The sequence below is a fragment of the Dryas octopetala genome, chromosome 2 (assembly GCF_963921425.1).
Source record: "Dryas octopetala chromosome 2, drDryOcto1.1, whole genome shotgun sequence".
Taxonomy (NCBI): domain Eukaryota; kingdom Viridiplantae; phylum Streptophyta; class Magnoliopsida; order Rosales; family Rosaceae; genus Dryas; species Dryas octopetala.
Window position 1 is genome coordinate 23597088 of NC_141367.1, and position 27997 is coordinate 23625084.

A 27997-nucleotide genomic window follows, 5' to 3' on the forward strand; every position below is an offset into this window, starting at 1 on the left:
TCATATTATTTGTGTAAATTTCGGGTTATACCGGTGAAAATAATTATATATCTACTTAATATGAACTGTTTACTTAATAAGTCACGTTGCCCACGGTTCGTGATATGTCAAACAAATAAAATATTTCATAATCAAATTACATAAATCGTAGGATGAGTTATATAAATTATGCTACATGGGTCAATATTTAAAAATTCTTACACGATGAGTTAAATATGTGATATCACTATCTACAATTTCAATTTGTCATTACTCCTATTCAAAGAAAATATGTGAGTATCAACTAATTAAATATATAATTATTGACTTAGCTAGTGACAAATAAAGGTACCAAAAATATATCCTTGTCATTGCTTTCTAAGTTTATAATGACTACATATTCCCAAAAGTCTACTAATTCTCCTTGGTAAATGACATATCCTTCACTTTTGGTCTTGATCAGAATCATCCTTGCCATTTATTTAAATTTGAACCTCCAATATGAAGGTGAACAAAAAAACCGAAGGACTCCTATAATGGCAGCCTAGACCTCCTCAAATGCTTCCACGTGGCAAGATTGACGGTGACCTCTTCCTATTCCTTCCTTCCCACCAACTGATCCCACTTTCAAAAATCTCACCCGCAATCTTTGCTCTTTTTTCTAAACCGCTCCACCTTGTAAATACAATCACTGCCTCTCTGTCTCTCCAATAAAACCCAAAAACACACACACACACATGCACAACAATTAAAACGTACCGCACAATATCTTTGATAACCCAATTTTACCCATTCAACCATTTTCTCATTCTTTTAAGTCTTTTCCATTTCCGCCTCCATTTTTTTCTCTTCTCTGTGGGGAAAAAAAAAAAAAAAAAAATGGGGCATGATTCTGATTTCAAATCCCAGTTGGTGACAGAGATTTGCTCCATGTCAACGCGCTCCATTGCCTGCTCTCATAATAGGCATGGCTTCAGCAGCCCAGTTAAATCTTCTTTCATTGATTGGTATCGTCTTCTTGGAGTACGTTTTTCTTGGCCTCTCTTGGTTCTAAACGTTAAGCCATTTTTGGGTTTTTTGTTCTTGTAGCTCTTTTGTTTTTGGGTTTTTTTTTTTTTTTTTAATTTCAAGATCATGTTTGTGGAAAATCATAGGTGGAAGAAAATGCTGGGATATATGTTATAAGGAAGAGATACCATGAACTTGGTAGGTTTGGCCTAAAAGAATAATGGCATTTACATCATTCCCAAGTTATCATATTGCTTGATTGGTGACTGGTTGGGCTTATTGTGTTATTTGTGTGTGCAGCTTTACAGCTTCATCCAGATAAGAACAAGCATCCCAAGGCTGAGATTGCCTTCAAACTTGTCTCAGAGGTTAGAATTGCTCCCTTCCAAGTTCCACCTTAAACTTTTGATGGTTCTTTGGTTGCTCTATTTTTCTCTTGGCCACAACAAGTTGACCAGGGTCAATGGGCAAGAAAATTCGTCTGAGTTTTGGTGGGGTTAGCCCTTAGTCCTTAACCATGCCCATTGCAACCCTGTACTGTACCCTCTTAAATTGGGGTACATGGACTTAGGTGAAGGGGGAGTCCCAATGTCCCATGCGACAGCACCATTAAGAGAGAATGCAGACCATTTAATTGTACCAGCAAGAGTTTTGTTTGGAAAAACCACATATTGGACTGGACCAACAGCATTTTCATGATGGGGTGTGTAACTTGTGAATGCATTCAGTTGCAATGCACTCGTGTTATGATTAATCTATTTTGGGTACTGGGTTCAAATTATGATTTTGTTTGCAGGCGTATTCATGTCTCTCTGATACTGCAAAAAGAAGAGCTTTTGACTTGGAGAGATGGAGGAAGTTATGCTTTGAGTGTGGTACAATCCCCTATACAACTACTAATTACAACAACACTCCCAGCAGTGCCAATGCTTCAGAACACAAGGCTTGGAATCCCTCAAGTAGGTCAAGGTCATGTAAAGTTTTGAAGGGTCTGAAAGACATCAGAAACAGATTTAGAGAGGAGGCAAGAGTGATAGAAAACTGTCTGAGGGCTAATAATGCAGCCCCAGGAAAAGAATCTGCACTCTTTAATCCACCTGCTAATGCATTCCAGAGCATTTCTAATCCCCCCAGGTCCAGTAGAGATTTCAGAGAATCCCCCATTTTCAATCCATCTGACCACATGGTTCAAGGCTACCCTCATCTCAGGACTCGAATTTATGATAAACCTCAGAACTTTTGGTACCTGCGAACAGGACATCCTATAATGAATTATGAACAAGGAAGAGCTACATATGATTCCCCAGTGTTTGAGGTCAGATCAGAGAGGGGAATTTTTAAGAGCAGATCAACTTGTGTCCGTTCATAACTTCTAAAAAGTAGATTGTTTCAATTTTCATTCATTAATTGAAAAAATTAAGTCATTTCTTTTGAGACTCCTTAACTTTTTCTTCCTGCATTGCCATGTTGCCAGATGATTGCCTACAATTTAGTTAGTAAAAAATTGATTGCATATATTGCAAGATCCTGGATTTCCTGAGAATTAGTTGGTAAGAAATTAATTGTATATAAGTGTATCCTTTTAATTTCGAATATCAGGATATGGCAACACTTCACTTTCAGGAGAAAGAGAAAAGAAGAAATTAATACAACAAGCATAAGAAATTGTATAATGGTTTCAGACTGTCTGTACCAACAACATTAGAATTATATAATAGGAAAGAGAACCCTCATACAAAATTTTGAAGTTTGTCTTTAACTGCATTTAGTCAACAGTTATGGCGGATCTGGAATTGGTGTCGTTTTGTGATTGCTATGATAACCATGCCATTTCTATTCTTTAAGAACAATTTCTGCATTTGTTCATTCTGCTGGCTGATTTTGTGTTTTTGTCTCGGGGATTTTGAGAACACCAGCATCTATCAACCGCTGCAACTCTTTTTTTGCAAGTTCATTTACCTTGGAGTCTGAAGATTCTAAGAATGCAGAAATTACCTTACCACTGCAATCACAGAATAAAACACCAAGTATAAAAGAAAGTATCACATCCATTTGTATGCTCAGTCACGTGCATCATACTTAGAATAAGGACTAGGAAGGTAAGGAGGCTGACCTGTGACCTTGGGCCCACAATTCACACTTTCCTTTCAGTGCTTTGTTCCATAAAGTGGAAGCAAAGGTGGGGCAGTCCAAGATTAGTTTTCTAATGGTCCGACTGGAATAGAAATTTTCAAGGATGTGCTCCTCTTTTGAGTCTTCAGATTTAGGCTCCACTACAAGAGATGCTATACCTTCATATAATTCACTCAACTTTTCATCCAAAGTTGGGTGGAGAATGCCATCAGCACCCCCAGTTGCAACCTGCATGCATTAAAAAGTAAAACCAACGGTGTAAAAAATGCTATAAACATTTTAAAATGCAGTTTGACAAACAAATCAGGGAAATTCGGGCAAATGCTAAAACTCTCCTTAGTAAAATATCTATATAAACAAAAGTAAAAGGAGTACCTCATATATGACTTCTTTGCCAAAATTTGATCTAAGTAATTTACCAGCACTTGTAATGCATACATCAACTAGCCTCTGCAAGGCATTACGTCATTAAAGTCAATGTTCTTATTGCAAAAAACAGTTGAGGTGAATTTCAAATCAACTCCACTATAATATCTTTATTTAAATTGTAATCTGTTTTATGTGAAAGCAACAAACCTCAGCCAGTCCACTCTTGACTAACAACTCTTGCCTTCGTATGGAAGGATCCTTTTTCCCGCCCTCAGCTAAGTGGAGACTCTGATCAGGATTCATACATTTATTGGCTTCAGCTGCTGTCACTTCCAGATCACTACTGGCCTCTTCACCAGATTTGCTACTGGCCTCAACCTGGGAATAGATAGAAATAAAGCAAGTTCCCCTGCAGATGAATCACTATCCAAATATATTTCTATTTTCTACAAAAGAGAAAAATAGAAAATTTACCTTGTTGGCTAGAGAAGGGATAGTCAAACTGAGAGAAGCCATGTCATCAGGAGTGAAATAGCGTGAGCAATTTGGATGAAGTAGCTGCAGTATGGGACGCCTTCCACTCTGAAAATTGCAAACAGTACCAGATCTCTTAGGAATGTAGACTAGTGAAATATTAAGGTGAAATAGGACCACTGCAGATATAGAAATAACTCGAGGGGATTACAAATTCTTAGCCAACCAATCATCAGGGGAAGGGGTTAATTTGGAGAGTGGGAAGACCTCTATATTCTCTCAGAGTTTCAGAGAATATAATAGATGATCAACATTCAGGTAATTTCCAGTGGTCAGCATTTAATCCCTTATAATACAGTTAAAGCAGTATGATCCTAATCAAGTGTTTTATTTATAAAATGAAGTAGAAACTACAGAAAGGGCAGAAACCTTATGAAGAACAAGATCCTTTAAATCTTCTTGAAGCTCATGGATGACAACCTGTTATCAGGAGTATATAATTTAGAAATGTTAACCAGAAATATATGAATAATGCCAAAAAGAAAGCTCTGTAACAAACATCGCAGGAAGAACAAACCTTTGTAATAAGCTTTGTGTCGTCAACAACTGAAACAAGGCTGACAAGAACCTGGGATGTATAGCATTAATTATTATCACGTATGAATAATATTAAAAAGTTGTGTCATGTATGCAGTTGAAACAACTGAAACAAGACAGGAAGATGCATAGAATTATAATAGTAAAGCATAGTATTACAAATATTAGCATAGAAACAATACAACATAAAAAAAGATCCCAAAAGCTTACCATACTTCCACATTGATCATGAGCTATATCACGTATGTGGCCTTTCATTCCTTTGATAATCTTCTTTCTTTCCTAGAAAACAAGTCATGACAATTAAAACATAATGTACATTATTAGTCAAAACTCCAATACATATGGTTAAGTGACAAAGATTTCCACTTGGGTATGATAAAAATCTTAGAGAAACTGCAATAAACCTTAGCACTGCCATGCTTGACACAGAGCATCCCAACCCTAGATCCGTCCCTTGTATGGATCATTCGAACAAGAAGCGGACCTGACAACTGTTGAATTACATCTGTGGCAGAGAACTTAAAAAAAATTTGAACTTCAGAAAGGAGAGACAAAATGAAAAGCAAAGGCCTATATTGTAGGCAAGGAATTACTTCCAAAAACAATTGTTTAGAAAGTGATAAATTACATGTAATATCTCAAACACACCTGCTCCGCTATGCTGAAGTACTCTATCAATACCCTGTGTATTATAGAGTGATCAATTATTCCCTTCTCCAAAATGGGTTGAATCACTGAAGTCATGTGCCGCAAGACTGAAGATTTCTGCAAATCTAACTTTGAAATTACATCTATTAACCTGAAATTTGATCATTTATCAGGAGACAGAATAACATTAGGATAGCTTCAAGGGTTGTGGTCCTTGTGGAAGCCATACATATCTATCACTTCGTGAAATTCAAAGTGGAAGCAAACAAACTGCAATAAGAATGTAACCACATTATATTTGGTATAAAAGGATTACACACAGATGATCCTTTACCTGCCCTCTTTCGTTGAGACCAAGTCCTTAAACAACTGTAGCTCTGTAGAATAGAGTTCAACCAAAAGTCCTTGCTTTTGAGTTGCATTTCCCAATTGGTATGCATTTTCAACAACTGTAAGAGGATTTAGAGAAGTAACAACAATATTATAATTCTTCAGTGTGGGAATGGAAAAAAAACTTGTTGGGTGGGTATTGCTTGTGAGATTTATCTCCAAGGACTACAGAGAACCTCTAACATACCTTCGGATCCAACCATGTGACGAAGAAGGGAAGCAACATGCCCATGAAGAGACAAGATAAACCCCGCTAGCTGCTTTTTGGAGGCTGCCAAACAATACAAACTTAATAATTAATTATAAAGTAAGAGGTTTTCGCAACCAGCGAAAATTCAAAATACAATAGTCTTAGAAACAAGACTACAATTTTATATATTTCTTTTTTCCAAGCTGAACCATACCATTGTCTAACATTTTTTTCACCAGATGAACAGCATAAGTGTTGCATGCAAGGGTCAGAAGATGTGGCTGAAGCTCCTCAAATACTGCATCCTTTTCCGCTTGTGAACAGTACTTAACACAAGTCTAAGGTAAAAGGAACACATAAATACAGGCTACTGCAAGAAAACACAGACTTAAGACTTCACAACATTAGAGAGATGGAGCAAGATAATCACCTGCAGAACACGAGAAGAAACATGGGAGCCTGCAATTTCAGGAATTTTCCCCTTCATTTTTCCTAGGGCTTCACTCACCAACCTTACAAAGGTTATCAGTAACAAGAATAAGTATATGAACATACCAATGAAGAATGTAGATACAAAGAGAGAGACGACAAAGGTGGAATTGCAATATAACTCTACATACTTGGATCTATCTTCTTTGGAAATATTACGACGTCTCATCTTCTCCCACAGATGTGCAAGCTCCTATTTAAATGAGGGGTCAAAAAACAAGTTCATCCCATTGCCACAACAAGCTCATGGTTCAAGCATTTTAAATGGTGTCCAATTAATTACTGTTGTCTTTTACACATATGAAACAACGAGCGAATATTGGAAATGACGCATCGAGTGACAAGGGGCGAGCTTCAAACTCACAAAGCAAGTCATTGGATGAGTACAAACACTGGTGCACATTTGTGCATGTTATAAGCAAAAGCCAGGTTCATCAACCAATTAACATTCACATTATGTAGATGGTTTCGTTTCCTATTAATTATTTGCAAAATGAAATGCTTATCCAAACAATTTTAGAATAAAACCAAAATAAAAATAAAAATTTGAGTGAACAAAGTAACAAATACTTACTTGCTCTAAATTGTAATGACGCTTTCGCTTCTTCTTCCTAGACTCTGCAAGTTCCTGCAACAATTCAAACTTGTTCATTTATCAGAAAGATTCAGCAACAAGTTCTTATTGCTAATGAAGGTTAACATCAAGCAAAAAAAACAAATAAAAAATCCTAAATAAATTTCATCAGATATCGACCTTGGCACGGAGGCGACCCTCTCTCTTCGACAACGGTTCCTTTTTCTCATCGTCATGTCCTGGTTCACGGTGTTTGTGGGGTTTAAAGGGTTTCCTGGAGTCATTGTTTTGAGGGTTGGAGGGCTTTGGGCTATGGAGCTTGGGTTTCTTGGAAGTGTAGCTATGGGTCTCGGTCTTAGTGCCTGGGATTTGCTTCCTCTTCTTTGGCTTGCTCTTATCCAGGTTCTTCGCCGCCATTGGAGTGTAATACTAGAGCTCAAGTTCTTCGTCTCTGTGCTGTGGTCTTGGTGTGCTTGTGTTTGTAAAGAAGGGTTTTAACTTTTTTCAGGGTTTTGGTAAGAGAATTTTCGGGTAGGGGTCGAAACGGGTCGAGACGGGTAAGGGTTCATCCCTGCCCCGTGGCCCATGTCCAGTTACCAATAAAATATGAATTTCATTAACAAAATTTATTATAGCTCAATTACAAAATGTACCCACCAACTATTAAGAGTATTTCAGATTGATCCATGAATAAAAAAATGTTTCAAATTAGTACATTAACTAATACAAAGTTACAAAATAGCACATATGTTACAAATTTCGTCAATAAGAGCATTAAATGCTAGTGTAGACAGTGTTAATATGAATTTTTTGAATAATGTGGACACTAAATTTACACCACATGGATAAATGATAACAAGTTTAAAAGTTTAAAAGTTTTTGTACTTTTTTTGTAGTTTTTTTTTTATTTATCAATATGACATTATAAATCTATGTATAGCAAATTTGGTGTCCACATTATTAAAAAAATTAATGTCATCGTTGTTTAAAGTGGCATTTAATTGTCTTTTTTGACGAAATTCATAACAAATGTGCTATATATTTTATAACTTTTTATTATTTAGTGTATTCATTTGAAACATTTTTTTGTTCATGGACCAATTTGAAATACCCCTCATAATTGGTGGTTGCATTTATAATTAAGCCTTTATTTATTTACACTAACATAAATGGCATAATATTAGACAAAAAAAAAAACAACCGATAACAATACAATTCAATTTACTCTCTATAGTCTATACTCCCTCTCATAATCTTCCAATAAAAACTCTAGGCTCATGTTCTTCCACAAACTCACACTTGTTTAAGTTATTCCACTAATAACTCTAGCTACTTTCCTTTACAATTCCACCCTACACTTATTCCAACAAACATTGATATGAATGTGTGTTATTGACAAATTGTGGATTAGATCTTGAAATAAAATATAGCTCTTATTTATCAGCCCTAGCTAAAAAAAACAAGTTCAATTTTTTGAAAGTTAAATAAGAATGTGTTTGATAAATTAGTACTATACGCATAACGTTATATATGTTCAACATCTATGAGTCAAACACTTAGGGTTAGGTTAAGTTTATGAACGCAACATTTTTAAAACAAAGATAATGGTTGTTTGGTGGTTATCAACTAAACACTTCTCCAAGTGTTTGTTGGATAACCACAAAAATCATCTCCTTTACAACAACAATTAAATATTTCACATTCATTATTTTGTAGAAATATAATACTAACAAATAAAATGTTATAGGTTCATATAAAAACTCATTCTAAGTTCATTTATTTACAACAAATAAAATACTAACATATACAATGTCACATTATTTGCAATCCAAATTTTAGAATATAAATATGAGAATCTTAATATTATTCAAAGGGATCAAATATAGGAAAAATTACAGTTTAGTCCTTCTAACATTTCTTATTTGAAAAAAAAACCTTATGACTTTTTTTTTTTTTTTCAAAATAAAGCCTTTATTTTTTCTAAATAAAGTCCTTCAATCATTGTTTTGTCAAAGAAATATGTTATTATTTTTTGAGGGTATAGGATACGGATTAACCTCATACCTTTATAGGGTATGGACTGAGATTTGTGGAAGCTGCATATTAGGTTTTAACTATGAGATTTTGGGCTCCAGGGTTTGACAAAGAAGTAAAAATGTATTGCCGAACAATCGAAAATGGCCGCCGACCGCTTAACACTTGGTATGTGTGAAAAAAATAAAAAACAATGAACTAATATTGTGTAACATAAAATGGTTACAATATTATTAAACTTTAGTTAGAATTTTAAAAGTCATAAAATTTTATTTAATATATTATAAAACTAAAGAACTTAAATAGAATTCTTCCTAAAATATATACACCTAAAATATTTCTTTTAGTTAGATTACAATGAATCAATAAATTATTTATTTAGAAAATTACACGTTAGATACAATCATGGTTAACTATTATTTTCTCAAAATTTGTCAATTACTAGAAAGAATCTATTGAATAAAATCCATAACACTCGTATTGGAATTGGAAAAATACTAAAACTCATACAATCCATGTCAAAGTAACATCATGTGCTGGCAGGAGATCCTAGTGGAGGACGTGACACGTAGTCACCCGACAAGGAAACTGGATGTGGTGGACGTTACCATGTATATTCAATCCATTTCATTTTCGCCTTCGAATCCGGAACCCACACTGCCTTTACAGAACTGCAATCACCTACTCCCACCTCCTCCCTACCACATCTCTCAACCCAATGGAATCTCGCCACGCAAACACGACACTCCAACTCCATCGAACTGAAACTCGCGCTTACACTGGAGCGACGCACTGGATAGCCCCACTGACCAAACGCAATCTCGTCCTTTTACGAAATGATGAGGTACTGAGCTTCTCAGTTCCCACTCAGTGGATCAGTGGGTGGTCGTATCGTATCAGTGATACGCTATCAGTGATAAGTGGGTGTGAAAACAAAGACCCTGCAAAACGCATCGAAGAAAGTGCGAACAACTCCCCCTCTCTCACTCTCTCTCTCTCTTCTTTATCTTTTTTCTTTTCTTCTCTCGTAGTGCTTCTTCACTGTTCTCGTTGAACAGCAAATCATGGAACCAGAAACCCTAGAATCCAGAACGAGTTCTGCGACCGATTAAAGCTCGCCGTCTCCAAAAACGACGTCGTTCTCCGCCGCATTAATCCTCATCCGAGAATTGAATACTTTTTGTGCTTCAAATTCAGTTTTTGAGTGTTGGAAATTCGGGGGGCAAAAATGTCATCTTTGAGCAGAGAACTGGTGTTTCTGATCCTTCAATTCCTCGAAGAAGAGAAATTCAAGGAGGCCGTACACAGGTGAGTGAGTAGTGCATTTTTTTTTTTTGGCTGTTTTCTATTTTTGATTTTCGGGTTAAATTTGAGTTGGTTATGGTGTTGGTGAAGCTTAGGCTGGAGCAGGAGTCGGGGTACTTCTTCAACATGAAGTACTTCGAAGAAAAAGCGTTGGCTGGAGAGTGGGATGAGGTGGAGAAGTACCTCTCTGGCTTCACCAAAGTCGACGAGAATCGTTACTCCATGAAGATTTTCTTCGAGGTCAGAAAGCAGAAGTATCTCGAAGCCCTCGACAGGTTTTCATTCTCTCTCTCTCTCTCTCTCTATGTGATTGTTTAATTTAGTGTATTTATTTATTTGTTGTGTTTGCTGATGGGGGTATTGCAATTTGGAAATGAGCTCAGGCATGACAGAGCTAAGGCCGTTGAGATACTAGTGAAGGATTTGAAAGTGTTTTCGACATTTAACGAAGATTTGTTCAAAGAAATTACACATCTTTTGACTCTTGAAAACTTCAGGTGATTTATGTTTCAGTCCATTTTAAATTATATTTGTAAGTTGGGTTCCTTAACAGATTAAATGGATTTGAAGTGTTTATTTATTTCATTTTTAATTCTGGGTTCAAATGCATGCGATTTTATGAATATGAAAATTTGGGTTTAACTTTTTAACATGGTGCAGAGAAAATGAACAATTATCAAAGTATGGTGATACTAAATCAGCTAGAAGCATAATGCTAGTAGAGCTTAAAAAATTGATAGAAGCAAATCCTCTGTTTCGAGAGAAGCTTGCTTTTCCCACTTTGAAGGCATCACGCTTGCGAACTCTAATCAATCAAAGGTATTTTTGGTTGGAAAATTTCCATTTTGGTATCTTCCATGAAGGGAGGTCAATGTGGTTCTTTTGGCAGTCAATATCATTGGTTATGATTTGCGAAAATACTGAAGCATAATTTATGATTTGTGCAGTTTAAATTGGCAGCACCAATTGTGCAAGAACCCAAGGCCAAATCCTGACATTAAGACCTTATTCATGGACCACACGTGTTCTCCAAACGGAGCTCGTGCACCCACCCCACTGACTCCAGTTACTCTTCCGGTTGCAGCTCTTGCAAAGCCTTCAACTTATGCTCCTCTTGGAGCACATGGGGGAGTATGATCATATCTCTCTTCATAATTTTTATAAATGTTGAAATGTTTGCCCGTTAATGCTGATCTTGTGATGTTTCAAATTGTTTTGTTATTATCATGTACAGCCTTTTCCGCCGGCTGCTGCAGCTGCTAATGCGAATGCTTTAGCAGGATGGATGTCGAATGCTAATCCTTCCTTGTCTGTGCAATCAGCTGTTGTTGCTGCTTCACCCTTGCCTGTTCAACCCGGTCAAGGTTAGGTCTTCATTCTTTTGGAGCTGTTATTGCAACTTAGAGTTTAGACTACAGTGTAATAACTTGAAGATTTTTTTTTGAGTTATGCTTATTTCAATTTTCATATTATTTATTTATTTTTGAACACAATGTTAAATAATGTGATAATGTAGATTTAATTAAGAAGAAACTTTTGTGGCGATATTTTTATTTATATGTGCCAGTAGGGAGTTAAAGTGGTTGTGGGGAGGTTCAGGTGGATGGTCTTTTTCCGTGTTTTGAAGAGGTTCAAGAAACTCTTGAAGACTTAGTTCTTCTATGCTTGGCCATTCTGCCTATTGATTGAAAATATACTTATTTTTGTTTGCTTGATTATTTTATTCTATTTTAAGAAAAAAAAGTTCCATTTGTCCCATGCCCAACAAGAAGTATTTACTGTTTAACTCACTGATCATTGTTTTGTTTGCTTGAAATCATTAACAGACAACATAATACAGTTCTTATTGTTTTGAGTTATTTTGGTAACTTGGAACACTTTTTCTGTCTTAACAGTCACCGGTTTAAAGCATCCAAGAACACCATCAAATGCTCTTGGGATGCTTGATTACCAAAACTCTGATCATGAGCAACTAATGAAACGCCTGCGGTCTGCACAATCTGTTGATGAGGTATTAGTAGATGGTTTTAATTCTCTACATAATTTATGGATACTTTTTTCTTGCATTTTGTGGTCCTGTATCTAGATGGTTCATTGTTGCGCTAATTATGGAACTTCCTACTTTTTATGTTCAGGTCAGTTATCCTCCCACTGCCCATCATACTTCATGGTCGCTAGACGACCTACCGAGAACTGTAGCTTGTACTCTTCGTCAGGGATTCACTGTGATAAGCATGGATTTCCACCCTTCTCATCCCACATTACTTGCTGGTAAGTTGTACGTAAAATCCCACAGAAATTGTGCCTTGAGTGGACATAGTTTGAAGTGATACCTTTAAGATTTAGTTTCTATGCCAAGACAAAAAAGAAAATTAGTTTACATGAAGTTTCTATCTCATATCTGACTTGAATATTATATGTTTATAATTGAGTAGTTGGCTGTAGTAACGGTGAAATTACACTGTGGGAAGTTGGGCTGCGAGAGAGGCTGGTTTCAAAGCCATTCAAAGTATGGGATACGAATAATTCTTCCATGCCATTTCAGGTGTAGATCTCATTACCCAGTCAGAACCTTATAAGCCTATCACTATTCTTTATCTCATTTTTAAAAACATCAAATTTGTTTGTGCTTGGTAAGTTGCATTTGGTTTTCAAAGTTTTGGTCTTCATGATATTTGGTTAAAGGTTATTAAAAGAGGTCTGTACTACTCATTATCATTGACCACTGCTGTATGTTAACTTTGAGTCTTTTCTAGGCTGCTAATGTCAAAGACTCATCAATGTCTGTTAAACGTGTATCATGGAGTCCAGATGGAAACTTAATTGGTATGTGCAGCAGCGCTTCTCTAAAATCATCTGAAATTCATTTCTGAATGCATATTTGAACATAATCTCCTGTATTTTGTGTTGTAGGTGTTGCATTTACGAAACATTTGGTTCATTTGTATGCTTATCAAGGGTCTACTGATCTACGTCAACATTTGGAGGCATGTTTTGATTCACTTTATGCTAATTCAAAAAGAATTATTTGCCACTTTAGACTGATGTTTGGATTTGGTTTTCTCATAGATTGATGCCCACATTGGTAGTGTGAATGATTTAGCATTCTCTCATCCAAACAAGCAATTATGTGTTATAACTTGCGGAGATGATAAGCTGATAAAGGTGGGGGCCAGAATTTTTGTAGCTTGTACATTTTTTTTGTTTAACTCGATAAATAGTTCTGACAAAAAAAAAAACTTGATAAATAGTTAATGGCTGATTTTTTTATCTTTAAATTTACAGGTATGGGATTTGGCTGGAAGAAAGCTTTTCCACTTTGAAGGCCATGAAGCACCTGTTTACTCAATTTGCCCCCATCAGAAGGAGAATATTCAGGTAAGACATGTCCATTACCTGAAGCCTGGGTATGCATGTATATATAAACACACACACACCTACCTACACACGCACGCACACACACAAAGCGCTTCCTAAATGGTCTACTGGAAAAAGGTGTAAATGTCAAGCTTCTTCTTGCAGTGAAGATGCATCTTACTTATGTCATGGTTTTCCTTTTTTTTTTTTTTTTTTTTTTTGCAGTTTATATTTTCAACTGCTGTTGATGGGAAAATAAAAGCTTGGCTGTATGACAATGTGGGCTCCAGGGTTGACTATGATGCTCCTGGGCAGTGGTGCACCACAATGCTGTACAGCGATGATGGAAATAGGTAGAATGAAGATCTACACAGACTATTCTATAAGTTACCATTGTCACATATTTCTCTGTTCATGTGATGATGTGCGAATTATGACTGATCCTCCTAAATCTCAGATTATTCTCTTGTGGGACTAGCAAAGATGGTGAGTCCTTCCTGGTTGAATGGAATGAAAGTGAAGGGGCAATAAAGAGGACGTATACTGGGTTCAGAAAGAAATCTTCTGGCATAGTGCAATTTGATACCACAAGAAATCACTTTTTGGCTGTTGGTGAAGATAACCAGATAAAGTTTTGGGATATGGATAATACAAATGTTCTTACTAGTGCAGATGCTGAGGGTGGACTTCCAGTAAAATTACTCATTATTCATTTACTTTTATTTTCAAAATTATGATTGAATAGCAGATACCCTTGTTTTGAGATTCCATTCATTGATGTAAGCATTTGGATTACTTCAGACTCTTCCCCGCTTGAGATTCAACAAGGAAGGAAATTTGCTTGCTGTTACCACGGCTGAAAATGGATTCAAGGTCCTTGCAAATGCTGATGGTTTCAGATCCTTAAGAGCAATCGAAACTCGATCTTATGAAGCATCCAGAGCATCTATTGAGATGAAGGTTGTTATTTCTCTTTCCATGCTATTCTAACCTTTTCATTCATTTGCATTTTTTGTTTCATGACAAATTGACTTTCTCTTTGCGAAGTGAGAACTTGATTTGCTTTATGTTCATGGATCAGGTATCTACTTCTGCCATGGTTGCAAACATCAATCCGATCATTAATAAAGTGGACCATATGGATAGAAGCTCTCCTGCCAGACCTACTCAGATTCTTGTATGCCATATAAATCATATAATTTAGATTCATATTTAAATGCTATTCGTAACTAAATGGCAACTGATTGGCTGTCAAAGTACAACCATAGCTGTTTAGTCATGAAATTTAATTGTCATTGTTACCAAATTCAGTTTAATAAGTTATCTAGTGGTATTGTGATTTTTTCCCTTTTTTCCTAATCTAATTTTACTAAATAAATTTTGTAGAATGGAGTTGATTCTATGGAAAGAAGCGTAGAAAAGAGAAGAAATTTGGATGATGTATCTGATAAAAATAAATGTTGGGAACTGGCAGAGATTGTTGATCCTGTTCAGTGTCGAGTGGTTACTATGCCAGATAGTAAAGATCCAACTAACAAGGTGGGCTTTTGTTTTATATTTTCCCTATTTTGTTGATTGTGATTCCATAGGTAATGATATTAAGAAGGTCTTGTTTGAATTAAGGTTGCTCGACTTCTTTACACAAATTCTGGTGCCGGCATTCTGGCTCTTGGTTCAAATGGGGTGCAGAAGCTATGGAAGTGGAGCCGCAATGAACAAAATCCAAGTGGGAAGGTGATACTTGACACACACATGAATAAATATTTCCCTTTTTTCTCAGCTGCATGTATTTGTCTATAAGAACATATAATGTGTTGAGTACTTGCAAAAACTTTCATGAAAAGATCTCTGACTTTTTGTGGGGTGAAAGGCCACTGCCAGTGTTGTTCCGCAACATTGGCAACCCAACAGTGGTCTTTTAATGATTAATGATGTCCCAGAGAATTGTGAAGAAGCAGTTCCATGCATTGCACTCTCAAAGAATGATTCCTATGTGATGTCTGCCTGTGGGGGAAAAGTGTCTCTGTTCAATATGATGACTTTTAAGGTAATTTAGTGATGTAATGCAGATGTATCTTATGATGGTTTCTATTATCCGCTACAGTTTGCATGATGCTGTATGTATTGGATTGACAAGCGTGTTGGGACGAAAATTTCTTGGTTTGCAGGTAATGACAACTTTCATGCCACCTCCACCTGCATCAACGTTCCTGTCATTTCATCCTCTGGATAATAACATCATAGCAATTGGAATGGAAGATTCAACTATCCACATTTACAATGTTAGAGTTGATGAGGTGATTGATTTAACAATCTTTGTGTCCATTGTTATGTGATTGAATTGCTCTTGTTGTTTACAATTGAATCATGTTGCTCTGCTATTAGGTCAAAACAAAACTGAAAGGCCACCAGAAGCACATTACTGGTTTAGCATTTTCTGTCAACCTTAAAATCATGGTTTCATCAGGTGCTGATGCTCAAGTATGTGACTCCCATTTTCTTTTTCTTGTTTTGTAACGGGAACAACTTATTATCCCTTTTCTGTTAGGCTAAAATTTCACTTTTGGTCCTTGTAGTTTGGACCAAGTTCTATTTTGGTTCCTGTAGTTTCAACTTTCAATTGTTCTGATTTTGGTCTTGTAGTTTACAAATTGTTGCAATTCAAGGACACATTAGCATTTTTGTCCCTTAATTCGTTAAATATATCATTGAATCACTAACGGTATGTACAGTACATGACCAAAATCGCAATGATTTATAAAGTACATGGCGAAAAGCGCAACGAATTTGACCATTTAATGAACAAAATGCTAATGTGTCTTTAAATTGCAACAATTTGTCAAGTACAGGACCAAAATTAGAACAATTGAAACTATAAAGACCAAAGTGGAATCAGACCCAAACTACAAAGACCATAAGTGAAATTTGGCCTTTCTGTTATTGTTGTTTTCTTGGTCTTTCTCTATGTCAATTTTATTTGCTAATTTGTTACTTTGCTTGCTAGTAAGTTGATGTGTACAAGTCCTAATATTTTATTTTCCCTTGAAAAATCATGGCTCATGATATGGTTTATGCCAGAAATTGTTTCTTAAAACGAAAATGCATTTGCAGCTATGCTTTTGGAACATGGATGCATGGGATAAGAGGAAATCGGTTACAATTCAACTGCCCGCTGGAAAGGCGCCTGCCGGTGACACGCAAGTGCAATTCTATTCTGATCAAGTCCGGTTGTTGGTATGCCATGAGACTCAACTAGCATTATATGATGCTGCCAAAGCAGAATGCATTCGGCAGGTATAGAAATTCTTGGATGAGTTACTCTTGTTTGTGTGCAACAAATCCCTGATTTGTTTAATTATTGCAGTGGATGCCACAAGATGTATTGCCTGCGCCCATATCTTGTGCAGCATATTCCTGCAGTAGTCAACTAGTTTATGCGGCTTTTACTGATGGTAATATTGGAGTATTTGATGCTGATAGTCTGAAACTAAGATGTCGCATTGCCTTGTCGGCATACTTATCACAAGCATCATCAAACAGGTATTTAGAGCACTTAGTTATGCGTGGTTGCTTTCTCACTTTCTACAGTATATAATTTGTGTGGTGCTATGCTGTGAGTTCACCTAGATTTCCACTTCAAAGTGTGAATTAAAAATACAAGAAAAGAGGACAAAAATTATCTTAATTCCTATGTAAAATGGAGTGTGCTGAGGTATTATTAAAAAAAAAAGTTGCATATCACCTGTTGATTAAGATGAAAAAAAAAAAGGAGAAAAATTTTCCATTGTTGTTGGTAGCACCCACCATTGTATCATTATTGACATCTAAACTAGGTTTGTCCTATTGTGTTACAGCCAAACGGTGTACCCGCTAGTCCTTACAGCACATCTGCAAGAGCCACATCAATTTGCTGTTGGACTGACAGATGGATCTGTTAAAGTTATAGAGCCCTCAGAAGCCGAGGGGAAGTGGGGAGTTTTGGTGCCTGCAGATAATTGAAAATGTTCCTGCTTCTTAGCAGCTCCAAATAGAAATTCTATGTCCATTTCTCAATGTTGATTTGTATGATCTATTCATGTACTATAGCAGACTAGTAGGTTGGTGTTCCATATATATGTGCCTCACCGAATGCGTGAGCAATATAGAGATCTAAATGGTTAGAGCAAAAATTAATGTATATTATATGTTTTCCATGATAGATGTGTTAATTGTTTCTACAAATAAACAGTTTTTTCTCCCCGTCTGCTGCAATTTGCCTTGTTTTGGCACACTTATTATCATTTACCAATACCAATACTTAAAAACTGGAAATGAACTACTTGTCTCTACGAAATTAATGATCAGGGTGTTCAAGAAAAATGGACGGGCTACATGCTTTCAGTGTTTACATTGTCGTTTTGAACTGAATCTTAAATTGCAGGTGCAGGGTGACAGTGAAATTTGCACTACATCTGATTGTCTGCAGGTACATGACTCCTCATTTTGTTTTGCTTGAGGTAGAAAGTGTTGATATTTTTATAAGTTGTAAGCATTGTTGGAATCACATTGGGTTTCTGAACAGAGAAAATAAAGAAGGGAAAGCCGAATTGATGTCTCTCTGACATTTTGGGGTCGTAGGATGTGGTCAGGTAGAGAAAACAGTAAGCAGACAATGAATGAGGTGCATGTAGAGATGTGATATTGAGAAGTACATGCATGTAGCTGTTCTCATGTGAACGCAGGTGAAGGACAAAGCCATGTAGTGAAAGTTACTCGGTATGTTATAAAGGACAAGCCATGTAGTAAACTCATTTACCCAACACTCTCCCCCTCTTTTCGGAGTCTAAAAAGTCTTGTAGTACGGTAGAAAAAGAGACAAAAAGAAACTTTGCTCCAGAAAATAGGGTTCGGATATGAAAGTTTAGATGAGCTTTACCAGTTACCACTTTCCCAGCCAAACTAATTAAAAATGCCCAAATCATAAATTCTTATAGGATTTACATGATACAAGTCACCTAAAAATAAATTATTGTGTTTGTATCACCTAAAAATAAATTATTGTGTATGATAATAATATCATATTACATATTAACATTGTATAATTATTAACGGAATGTTCTGGTTACACAATAATTTTTTCGTAAGTTACCCATGTGGTTGAAACATAATCAAATTATTATTTACTCTATAACTTCCCTTCTAAGAAAGAAGTCCTCCAACTTCCAAACGTGGTAGTTAATAAAACAAAATAATAAGCATTATTAGGCCAAATGTGTCCCATAAACTTCTCCACAAATGACAAGTTTAATGGGTGTAGTTGCTAAAATTTATAAGATGCCAAATAGAGTTACAGGACCGGAACTGTACGTGCAGGCTGGCTCCTATATCTGGTTCACGTCTTTCGAACTCCTCACATTATTGCAATTGAAGAAAAAAGACAAAAGGACAGCCAATGTGTTGAGGGGTTACTGGTTAGGTCGTCTACCTCACCAAAGGGCACTTGGGAGTTGGGAGGGGTCCCTGAATAATAAGGTGGCCTGTGATTTGTTCCTATCATGTCATGTGGGTCTTGACCAAGGAAAATATGATGACACTCACACAAAACCTGAATTTGCAGGCCTGGTATTAATTTTTGTGTACTGTTAGTTCATTTGGCTTTGCATGTGCTTTTTTATGGAAGTCACTGTAGAAGAAAGTGGTGCATGTTGGGATGTTTGTCCTTGTGAGATTTGCCTGATTGAGTACCCATTTGACTGCTTGTTTCCTTGGTCGTTGATGCACCAAAGAAATGCATGGTATACGTAATATATAATATCTATTGGGTATATGTTAAATCAATGCTAGCTGGCTATGCAACCCTTAAACCATAAGGAAAGAACATATATATATATAATTGCTGTGAGTTGTCCCAATTAACTTGATCAATAACATTCTAGAGACTAGTTTGTATTTTAGTATACGTTATTTGATGTGGAAGAAACTAGTTTGTATTTTAGTATATCTTGTCAATAAATGAATAAGTTTTGAAGAACTTTATAAATGTGTAGTGCTTAATTAAGTGACTTAAGCCTAAGATTTAGGGATAGAGATTGTATATGTTCTTTATGTAAACTATATATGTTAGCTTTTCTAATATTTCTTTCTGGATGATGAACTATACAGCGATATACATATTTAACTCTATATAGAAATATTCACTTTGCTAAGAGCAACTCCAAGAGACTCTTCAAATCTCACTTTGCTGACTTATGTGACAATTTGAATAGTATTTATTAAAGAGTTAAAATTCTTCACTTTAATAGACTCTTCAAATTTAAACAAAATTAATTTAATTTTTATTATGATTATAGTAAATTTTAAACGTTAAACAACTCTTAAATTAATAATAAATTTGATTTAAAAAGCCTAATTCATTCTTCAAATTTAATTAGTTGATTTTGGGTTCCTATTTTAAAGAGTTTATTTGAGTGAATTTTTCCTAAGTGGCACATGAAGCATTCAAAACAATTTTAAGAGTCTATTAAAATGCTCTAATACTCTCTCTCACTCTACACGCATTGATAATGGTGGATCAATTGACCCACTAACCAAATTTCTTCAATTAAATTCAGTGTTAAATAAAACTGTTTGATAAAATATCTCAAAAAACCCATACTTTCTAAGCTAGAATAAGGTAACAAAATTTAGGAATGAATTAATATTGAATTTTTAAAAAAACTAGAGCTCATATACCATGCTAGACCTTCATGAATCTCATGCACAAAAAATTAAATCACTAATGAAACGATCGAGTCACCAATACATATCAAGTTAATTAACAACCATAATGATGAATTAAAGCATAAAGTTTCAGCATATATAATCTGGATTTAAGCCACAGTAATGGAACTACACCATGTGAGGAATTAAAGAAAAAGAAAACTACATAAATCGATAACCTTTTGCTGGCTAACTGTGATGCGTATCTCAATTACTTGACCTTAAAAAACTGCGGCTGCATTCATATGAAGATATTCACAGTGCCCCACTTGGGCATTTCCTAAACTCAACTTTACGGCGATCAAGCAGAATTTATGCCTTTTGGTGATCTCTGTATATAGTAAAGCTAGATGGAGGAATGTTCTTCTTCTTTATATAAAATTCAGACTGAAATGTGAAAGCTACAAATCTTTGGTGCTTTTAGATTTTTTTATTAGTTGGATCAGATGAATATTTAAGCAAAAATAGATCAAAAATTAATGTGTTGGCAAAGCTTCCATGTCAAAAAGTTGGTGATCAAAAGCTACAGACTGGGGCAATACAAATTCAAAAGTGGACTGGACTTATTAAGGAGATCGACCACTTAAGAAGGAACCATATTAGGGCCACGTACCTTGATTTTAATCATTTTACCCTATTATGCAAATTATATTGGTTTGCAAAATAAGGTCATCTCAAAGCACAAGAAAAGATACTAATAACGTCCAAGATGTTCTACACTCGGAATATATATTAGATGCTTCCCAATGGAACTTCCCTATTCCCTAACATTTTGGTAACTTGATTATAATTTACCATCATATATCGTTTACAAATGCTGCAAGAAAATCAAATTTTAGCTGCATGATTTAATGTGGCTTGTGAGCCCGATACTAAAAGTTTAACCAAACATTGTCCAACTTTGTTTCATACTTTCTTTTGTGAAAGACATAAGTCATTTAGAGGCATTAAATTGGGGAATACGAAAAGTATAACAAGAAAATGACCTGCTTAAAATGGGTATAGTATAACATTATATTGTCTAATAAATCATGTTGTGTCATGTCAGGCACAACAAGATATATCTAATGCTGGCACAATAAGAAATCTAAGGAAGATACAACAGCCATATTGTGCGGTGATGTGAGTAAGAAAAAAATTAGAGATTAGTCTTTCTAATATTTATTATTTTAAAAAAATTTATGACTTTTTTTTTTTAAATAAAATCCTTTGACCATTGTTTTATCAAAGAAATATGTTATTTTTTTTTTTTTTTCAGGGTATAAGATACGAGTTTACCTCATACCTTCCTAGGGTATAGAGTGAGGTTTGTAGATGCTGCATATTAAGTTTTAACTTTGAGATTTTAGGTAAAGTCGACAAACCAGAACTGAGAATAAGTAAAATGCACTGCCAACCACTCAAAAATGACTGCCAAGGACTCGGCACTTGGTATGTATGAAAAAATTGAAATTAATAGACGAATATTGTGTAATATGGAATGATTATAATTAAATTAGACTTTAGTAATAATTTTAAAAATCATAAGGCTTTAGTCAGTAAATTGTTAAATTAAAGAACCTAAATGAAAGTTCTCCAAGTTGGACCTAAATTGGTCATCCGATCCCTTACTATTTAAGTTACAAATAAAGATAGGGAGAGATCAATCAAACAAAAAACAATTTATGTGGTTCTACGATCTTTGCTTATATTTAGGTGACGTGGAAATTGAAAATTCACTATCAACCAATAACCACAAAAATTTTCCACAACCCTTAACCTCAACGTTCACTTAATAACTTTACAATTTGAAACCCCAATATATATCCAATCTCTTAACTTTCTTCAAAATCTTGAAGTACCAAGCTCTCTACTTTCTTCCACTATGAGAAACTTTCTTATGAGATTGTAAGGCAATAGTATAGATTACTAAAAAATATCTTGAATTCGAGAACTTGAAGCTTTATCAATGGTTATCGTATCATCTAATTCAGTAAAGAAAAAAAATGACAAAGCCACATAAGCATGCTAATAATGGCTAATGCTAATATTCACCCTAGGGGTGGAATTGGTTCGGTTACGATTCTATGAAATCGACAACCGAACTATAGGGAGGCAGAAGACACATAAGCAAACAGGCGCCGAATCGACATGGGTTGGTTACCAAAATTTCAGTGTTGGTGAGAGTCGGTCGGTGACATTTGGTAGGGCAATTAGGCATTTTGGTGTTTTGCCGAAGGGGTTTTTCATGTCGCTTTCGACCATTGATGGTGACAGTTGGGTCCTTTATGTTAACCGAAACCAACAAGGCAAGAAAATAACCAAACTGATCGGTGGTGGTGACAGTTTTGGAGGGGTTTTTCATGCCGCTTTTGACCACCGGTGGTGACAGTTAGGTCTTTTCTGCTAACCGAAACCACCAAGGCAAGAAAATAACTGAACTGATCGGTGGTGGTGACGGTTTTTTTCAATTGATCAGTCAAAAATGCCTGCCCTAATTCACCAAATTCAAAATAATTTCACAAAAAACCAAAAACCAAAAAAAAAAAAATGATGTGTCCTCACATAAGTTGGATCCTTATGTTCTGTCCAGTGATTGACGCCAGGCTAGCATCCTTGCCATGATTGAGTGTGGGTCCCACTTCCGCCCCCTCTGCTCTGTCATGCCACATGCGGTCTCAATGCCCCATGCACTCCTTCACTTATTTTATTCCTCACTCACCCGCAGTCCTACTCTCATCCCGTACCACCCCACCTTCTCTCGCTGACGTGGCACTCGTTTCACACGACCCTTCCGTGAACTCCTCAGTAGCCTTATCACCGCCCTTATTATTTTGGACTTTCAACTAATGACTTTCAACAAATGTAAGCAAACAAAGGACACTATTACAACTTAAAAATTGAGTCTTTAATTTTCTCTTATTACAGAACAGTAGCAGTGTGTCTCTGTCACTCAAAATGGAGAGGGCCGTTTCAAACAATTGTTGTCGGCGAGAGACGTTATTCATCATATTCATTTAGAGGGGTTAATTACCAATTAGTGGCAATAAATAGTATTATATTCCCTTTTATTCTCTCTCTCTCTCTCTCTCTGTACCTTCTGTGTTTGATTTGCTTGATGTGCATGGAGAGCTGTCATTTCCATAGTGGCAAATAATTTGCCTTGACCATGTATTATATTTTGATATTTTTCTTCCTTACCATATATAAGTATTTATGCCTGTGTCATTTATACAATTAATGCCTCATAACACACGGACTTACAATAAGGCTTCCCCATCTCTGTGGGTGCTTCTTCTTCTTCTTCTTCTTCTTCTCTGCTGCAACTTTTTCTTTGGGCAGAGCTTGTTCTTCTCTCTTTTTGGTCACTGCTGCAGAGCTTTGACCCATGAAGATGCTAGTAAGTACGTTTCTTTTTTCTGGGTTTGTTTTTATTTTCCCCTTTATACTCATTTGGAATCTAAAGACTTGATTTTTAATTTAATTTTCAATAAGGATTTATTTTTTTCTTCATTTCGTTAGGTGGGTGTTGTGAATTTTTGGTTTTCTCTGAAGTGTGTATTTGATTAGCGATGTGGGTTTTGCTGATTTTGGCTATCAGCCTTGGTACTATTGACTTTCTGGGGGATGCCAGTTTTACAAGTTTTACAGATATGTCTGATTTTTGTTTTTTCAGGTTCTTCTAAACCTTTTTGTTTTCTGTTTTTGCTCAAATCGAAGTTGATATTGGTGATATTTGAGGTTCTCAATTGTTTTGGTTTTCTTGTTTCGATTTAATTTTAGTTCACTTATATAGTATATACATTGATCATCTAATACTATGTCAAAGTTCTTGAAGTCCACTGATGATGCCTGCATCAGTTGGTCCAAGTCTATTCAAATTTGAAACTGTTTTGCTATTTGTACTTGGTCTCTTTTTAATTTGTGCATTAGCAGTCCAATGAATTTGTATTTGTCGAAAGTCTTCTGAGAATTAGTGGCTTTCTTCTCCATTTTCACCATTTACAGGTGGTATTTCTCTTGCTGCTTACTTTGAGCAATGCTATCAAACTTGGTGGGGGAGAGGACGATAAACCGTGTGATTATAAACCCACATTAGATCCAAGACCACATAGTGTGTCCATCTTGGAGTTTGGTGCTGTTGGAGATGGTAAAACATTGAATACTCTGGCCTTCCAGAATGCCGTCTTCTATCTCAAGTCCTTTGCTGATAAGGGTGGTGCTCAGCTTTATGTGCCACCAGGAAGGTGGCTTACTGGAAGTTTCAACCTTACCAGCCATCTCACACTCTTTTTGGAAAAAGGTGCTGTCATTCTTGGATCTCAGGTACTGTTTAAAACCTTAATGAGGCAGTTAAAGACTTTTGATGGTGCAAAATGAATTGGGGGTGTTTTTCTTTTTCTTTTTCTAAATGTTGCTATTCTTGCTTGTTTAGGATCCATCTCATTGGGAAATTGTTGAACCCCTACCCTCATATGGTCGAGGGATTGAACTTCCCGGAGGAAGATATCGAAGCTTGATAAACGGATATATGTTACATGATGTGGTCATAACAGGTATGCAAAATTTCTGAATTTCCTTTGCTGCTTTTATCATGTTCTCCTTTAGGCGGCCTAATTCTTTATCTCTCTTGGATGTTCCTGCAACTATTAACTGCAATAGGTGATAATGGAACGATCAATGGCCAGGGCTCGGTTTGGTGGGATTGGTTTAGCTCTCATTCTTTAAACTACAGCCGCCCTCATCTTGTAGAATTTGTTTCGTCTAAATATGTGGTAGTTTCAAATCTCACGTTCATGAATGCTCCTGCTTATAACATCCATCCAGTCTATTGCAGGTTTGTTAGCTAAGGTCTTTATTTATTTTTAACCATTTCTCGGTTAAAGGTGATATTTATGTTTTATTTATGAATGGATACAATGCAGTAATGTACACATTCACAACATCTCAGTCTCTGCTCCTCCAGAGTCCCCTCATACTGTTGGTATTGTCCCAGGTCTGTGACACCTTTCGACTCCCTACTTTTGAATTTTTGTTGAAGTACTATTTAGGGGTTTCGACAATACCAATGAACTTTGCTTGTTACAATACCTAGCTTTAAGTCAAATAACATGGCAAAAAATGTGTGCGCGCGTGCACATGTTCTGTTACAGCAATGCTTACAAAAGGAAGTAGAAATGTCGGCTAAACTTTGAGCCTCCCCCCCCCTTCTATTATCCCAAGCTAAAGAGTACTTCTGCAAGTATCATTTCCTTGATTAATCCTGTTAATTATAATTCCTTTTTCTATGTTCATCCTGTGTTTTTCCATTGGTGTAAGCTGTTTGAAATAATTACATGAGAAGAATATTGTTCGGCACATGCTTATACTAATTTCTCTGTACTTTCAGATTCTTCTGATAATGTGTGCATAGAAGATTGCAGCATTGACATGGGGTATGATGCAATTGCCCTCAAGAGTGGTTGGGATGAGTACGGCATTGCCTATGGAAGACCCACCACAAATGTACACATCAGGCGTGTCCACCTACAATCATCTTCTGGTTCTTCTCTTGCCTTTGGTAGTGAGATGTCTGGTGGCATTTCTAATGTGCTTGTGGAGCAGGTCCACCTATACAACTCATTTAGTGGCATTCAGTTTAGAACAACAAAGGGTAGAGGTGCTTATATCAGAGAGATCACCATATCAGATGTTGAAATGGGAAACATCCACATGGCATTTGGGGCCTCGGGTCAGTTTGGCTCCCATCCCGACGACAAATTTGATCCTAATGCTCTCCCATTTTTAGATCACATCACCTTCAAGGATGTGGTTGGCATCAACATCACGATTGCTGGAAGCTTCACTGGGATTCAGGAATCCCCGTTCACTTCCTTCTGTCTATCCAATATCTCCTTGTCAATCAATTCTGGTTCTCCCACTTCTTGGGTGTGTTCAAATGTTTCTGGCTCTTCAGAGTCTGTCTTCCCTGAACCCTGTCCCGCCCTCAAGAGCTCTTATTCAAATTCTTCCTGCTTTTCGCTACGCACCTTGGATGGAAAAGCAGCAGTCTTATGATACCATTCCTCCACACTTCAGATATATTTTTCAGCCACAATCTACAATGAAGGAAAGAACCAAAATTTTTCTACCATTGCCATTTTAAAGTTAGACCACATTCTTTCCAATAAGACACACATTGTTCAGATTATTTGTTTCTTTATCCTGTAGATTTGCAGTCGTGCATGTTCCATTCTGCAAATTATTTGTACAGCTTCAATTCTTCATTCATGTGTAAGCAAATTTTTGGTAGTGATGATGTCAGAGGACTTGGGATATTGTTAGCATTGCTGTTTAAATTTAAATACCTTTTTTTCCTTATGGTGCGTTTGGATGAAGTAGTTTGAAATTACTAAGGAATTCACAAATGACGGAATTTAAAACGATGTGATTTAAAATTTTAGAATATGTAAATTCTCTTGTTTGGATAACATGTAAACATAATGGAGTTTAAATACGGAATTTATGGTAGTTTTAATTTTTGATACATCAATTCAAAAGAGTGATGGTGATGGTGATGGTGGCAACAATAAAAATGATGTTTATGATGAGTTGACCATATTGGTAGGGATAATGGCCCACAAGCGGTAGGAGAAATGGTGGTGGCTAAAATTGGGTTGTTGGCGGTGGCGGTGGCGGTGGTGGTGTTGGAAATGGCGGTGATAGTGGTGGCGGCGGTGACGGTGATGGTGGTGGTGGTGACGGTGATGGCGGTGGTGGCGATGGTGATGGCGGTGGTGGCGGTCTTGGTGTTGGTGTTGGTGGTGGTGGCGGCAGCGGCAGCGGGGGTGGTGGTGTTAGTGGTGGTGACGTTGGCGGCAGTAATGGTAGTGTCAACATGGTCGACACGACTTATTTTTCTTTTGTAAAAATTGGAATTTTGAAAATGACACCAATTTAGGTGGAATTTAAAGTTGGAATTTACAGCCTTCAAATCCCAAGTTTTTTTCCACTTAGAGTTTACAAAATTCTGTATTTATTGACCCAAACAAGGAAATTAGAGCATATAATTTCTTAAATGCTGAGTTTTGTTTAAATTCCGAGTTTTTTTTCTCCATCCAAACACACCATTACGTTTGGTACAGTGTAATTTTATTGTAAAAATGTTTATTTGATGTTGAGTGACATGTCTGATGACATGGTAATTGGTATAAGTGAATAAAAGGGGAACCGTGGGATTAGAATAAATAAAATATCTTGTCGCCAATGTGAAGATAGAATGGAACCTTGATCAACTTTTTTCTTCCCCGCAAACAGTTTGTTGGTGAGTTTGCCTTTATTTTGAAGGTAGAAAATGGATTCCTTGTTATCGGTTGTGATCATGCACATTTTTCTTGTTCAATAATAATAGAGACACTAATTATTATTTCAACTTTTATTCACCAATGAAATGATATTGTTTTTAACTATTGGACAAATAAAATACTACTACATTAATTTGAATACATAAAATTGGTACTACTCTTTCTTGTCGGGCACATGACACATATTGAAAGATATTTGTCCAAATTAAAAAATAGAGTTATTTACACTTTACACCCCTCAAGTATAGGTCATTTTTCATTTTGGTACCTGATATTTAAAACGTTTCAATATATAATCTAAAGTTTATAAAAATTACAAAGTGCCCATTCTGTTAACTTTTTTGTTAATTCTAACTCTATGTATCATGTGTGAGATTCATTTACACT

The 27997-nt window shown here is 36.1% G+C and overlaps 4 protein-coding genes across 5 annotated transcripts; 3 read left to right on the top strand and 1 right to left on the bottom strand.

The window, feature by feature from the left end:
* Positions 1-806: 806 nt before the first annotated feature.
* LOC147294363 (Chaperone DnaJ-domain superfamily protein) lies at positions 807-2356 on the top strand. The gene is made up of 4 exons (XM_086234321.1): positions 807-1002; positions 1134-1185; positions 1288-1355; positions 1784-2356. The coding sequence occupies exons 1-4, from the start codon at positions 859-861 to the stop codon at positions 2354-2356; spliced, it is 837 nt and encodes a 278-aa protein (XP_086090447.1). The 5' UTR covers positions 807-858.
* Positions 2357-2604: 248 nt separating this feature from the next.
* On the bottom strand, positions 2605-7316 carry PUM24 (pumilio 24). Its single transcript, XM_086232175.1, has 17 exons — positions 7035-7316; positions 6855-6908; positions 6412-6473; positions 6222-6303; positions 6006-6129; positions 5789-5872; positions 5546-5660; positions 5212-5362; positions 4968-5081; positions 4771-4842; positions 4541-4591; positions 4393-4443; positions 3964-4071; positions 3697-3867; positions 3496-3570; positions 3101-3348; positions 2605-2989 (listed from the first exon to the last, which is right to left on the bottom strand). Exons 1-17 carry the CDS (start codon positions 7269-7271, stop codon positions 2851-2853), a joined length of 1938 nt encoding a protein of 645 aa, XP_086088301.1. The 5' UTR covers positions 7272-7316; the 3' UTR covers positions 2605-2850.
* Positions 7317-9877: 2561 nt separating this feature from the next.
* On the top strand, positions 9878-17750 carry LOC147294365 (TOPLESS-related 2). 2 transcript variants are annotated; one of them, XM_086234408.1, is made up of 25 exons: positions 9878-10196; positions 10284-10468; positions 10577-10690; positions 10854-11012; positions 11141-11324; positions 11428-11557; positions 12089-12204; positions 12329-12464; positions 12629-12738; positions 12950-13019; positions 13107-13180; positions 13263-13358; positions 13479-13571; positions 13776-13903; positions 14008-14242; positions 14352-14510; positions 14632-14727; positions 14937-15089; positions 15174-15284; positions 15421-15597; positions 15719-15847; positions 15936-16031; positions 16662-16844; positions 16915-17090; positions 17405-17750. In XM_086234408.1, exons 2-25 carry the CDS (start codon positions 10320-10322, stop codon positions 17547-17549), a joined length of 3219 nt encoding a protein of 1072 aa, XP_086090534.1. In that variant the 5' UTR covers positions 9878-10196; positions 10284-10319; the 3' UTR covers positions 17550-17750. The 2 variants fall into 2 exon arrangements, with proteins under 2 accessions (XP_086090534.1, XP_086090533.1); XM_086234407.1 differs by having other exon boundaries at positions 10289-10468.
* Positions 17751-23356: 5606 nt separating this feature from the next.
* Positions 23357-26582, top strand: LOC147294366 (putative polygalacturonase). The gene is made up of 6 exons (XM_086231702.1): positions 23357-23667; positions 24276-24593; positions 24703-24823; positions 24930-25104; positions 25193-25263; positions 25657-26582. The coding sequence occupies exons 1-6, from the start codon at positions 23656-23658 to the stop codon at positions 26322-26324; spliced, it is 1365 nt and encodes a 454-aa protein (XP_086087828.1). The 5' UTR covers positions 23357-23655; the 3' UTR covers positions 26325-26582.
* Positions 26583-27997: the final 1415 nt, after the last annotated feature.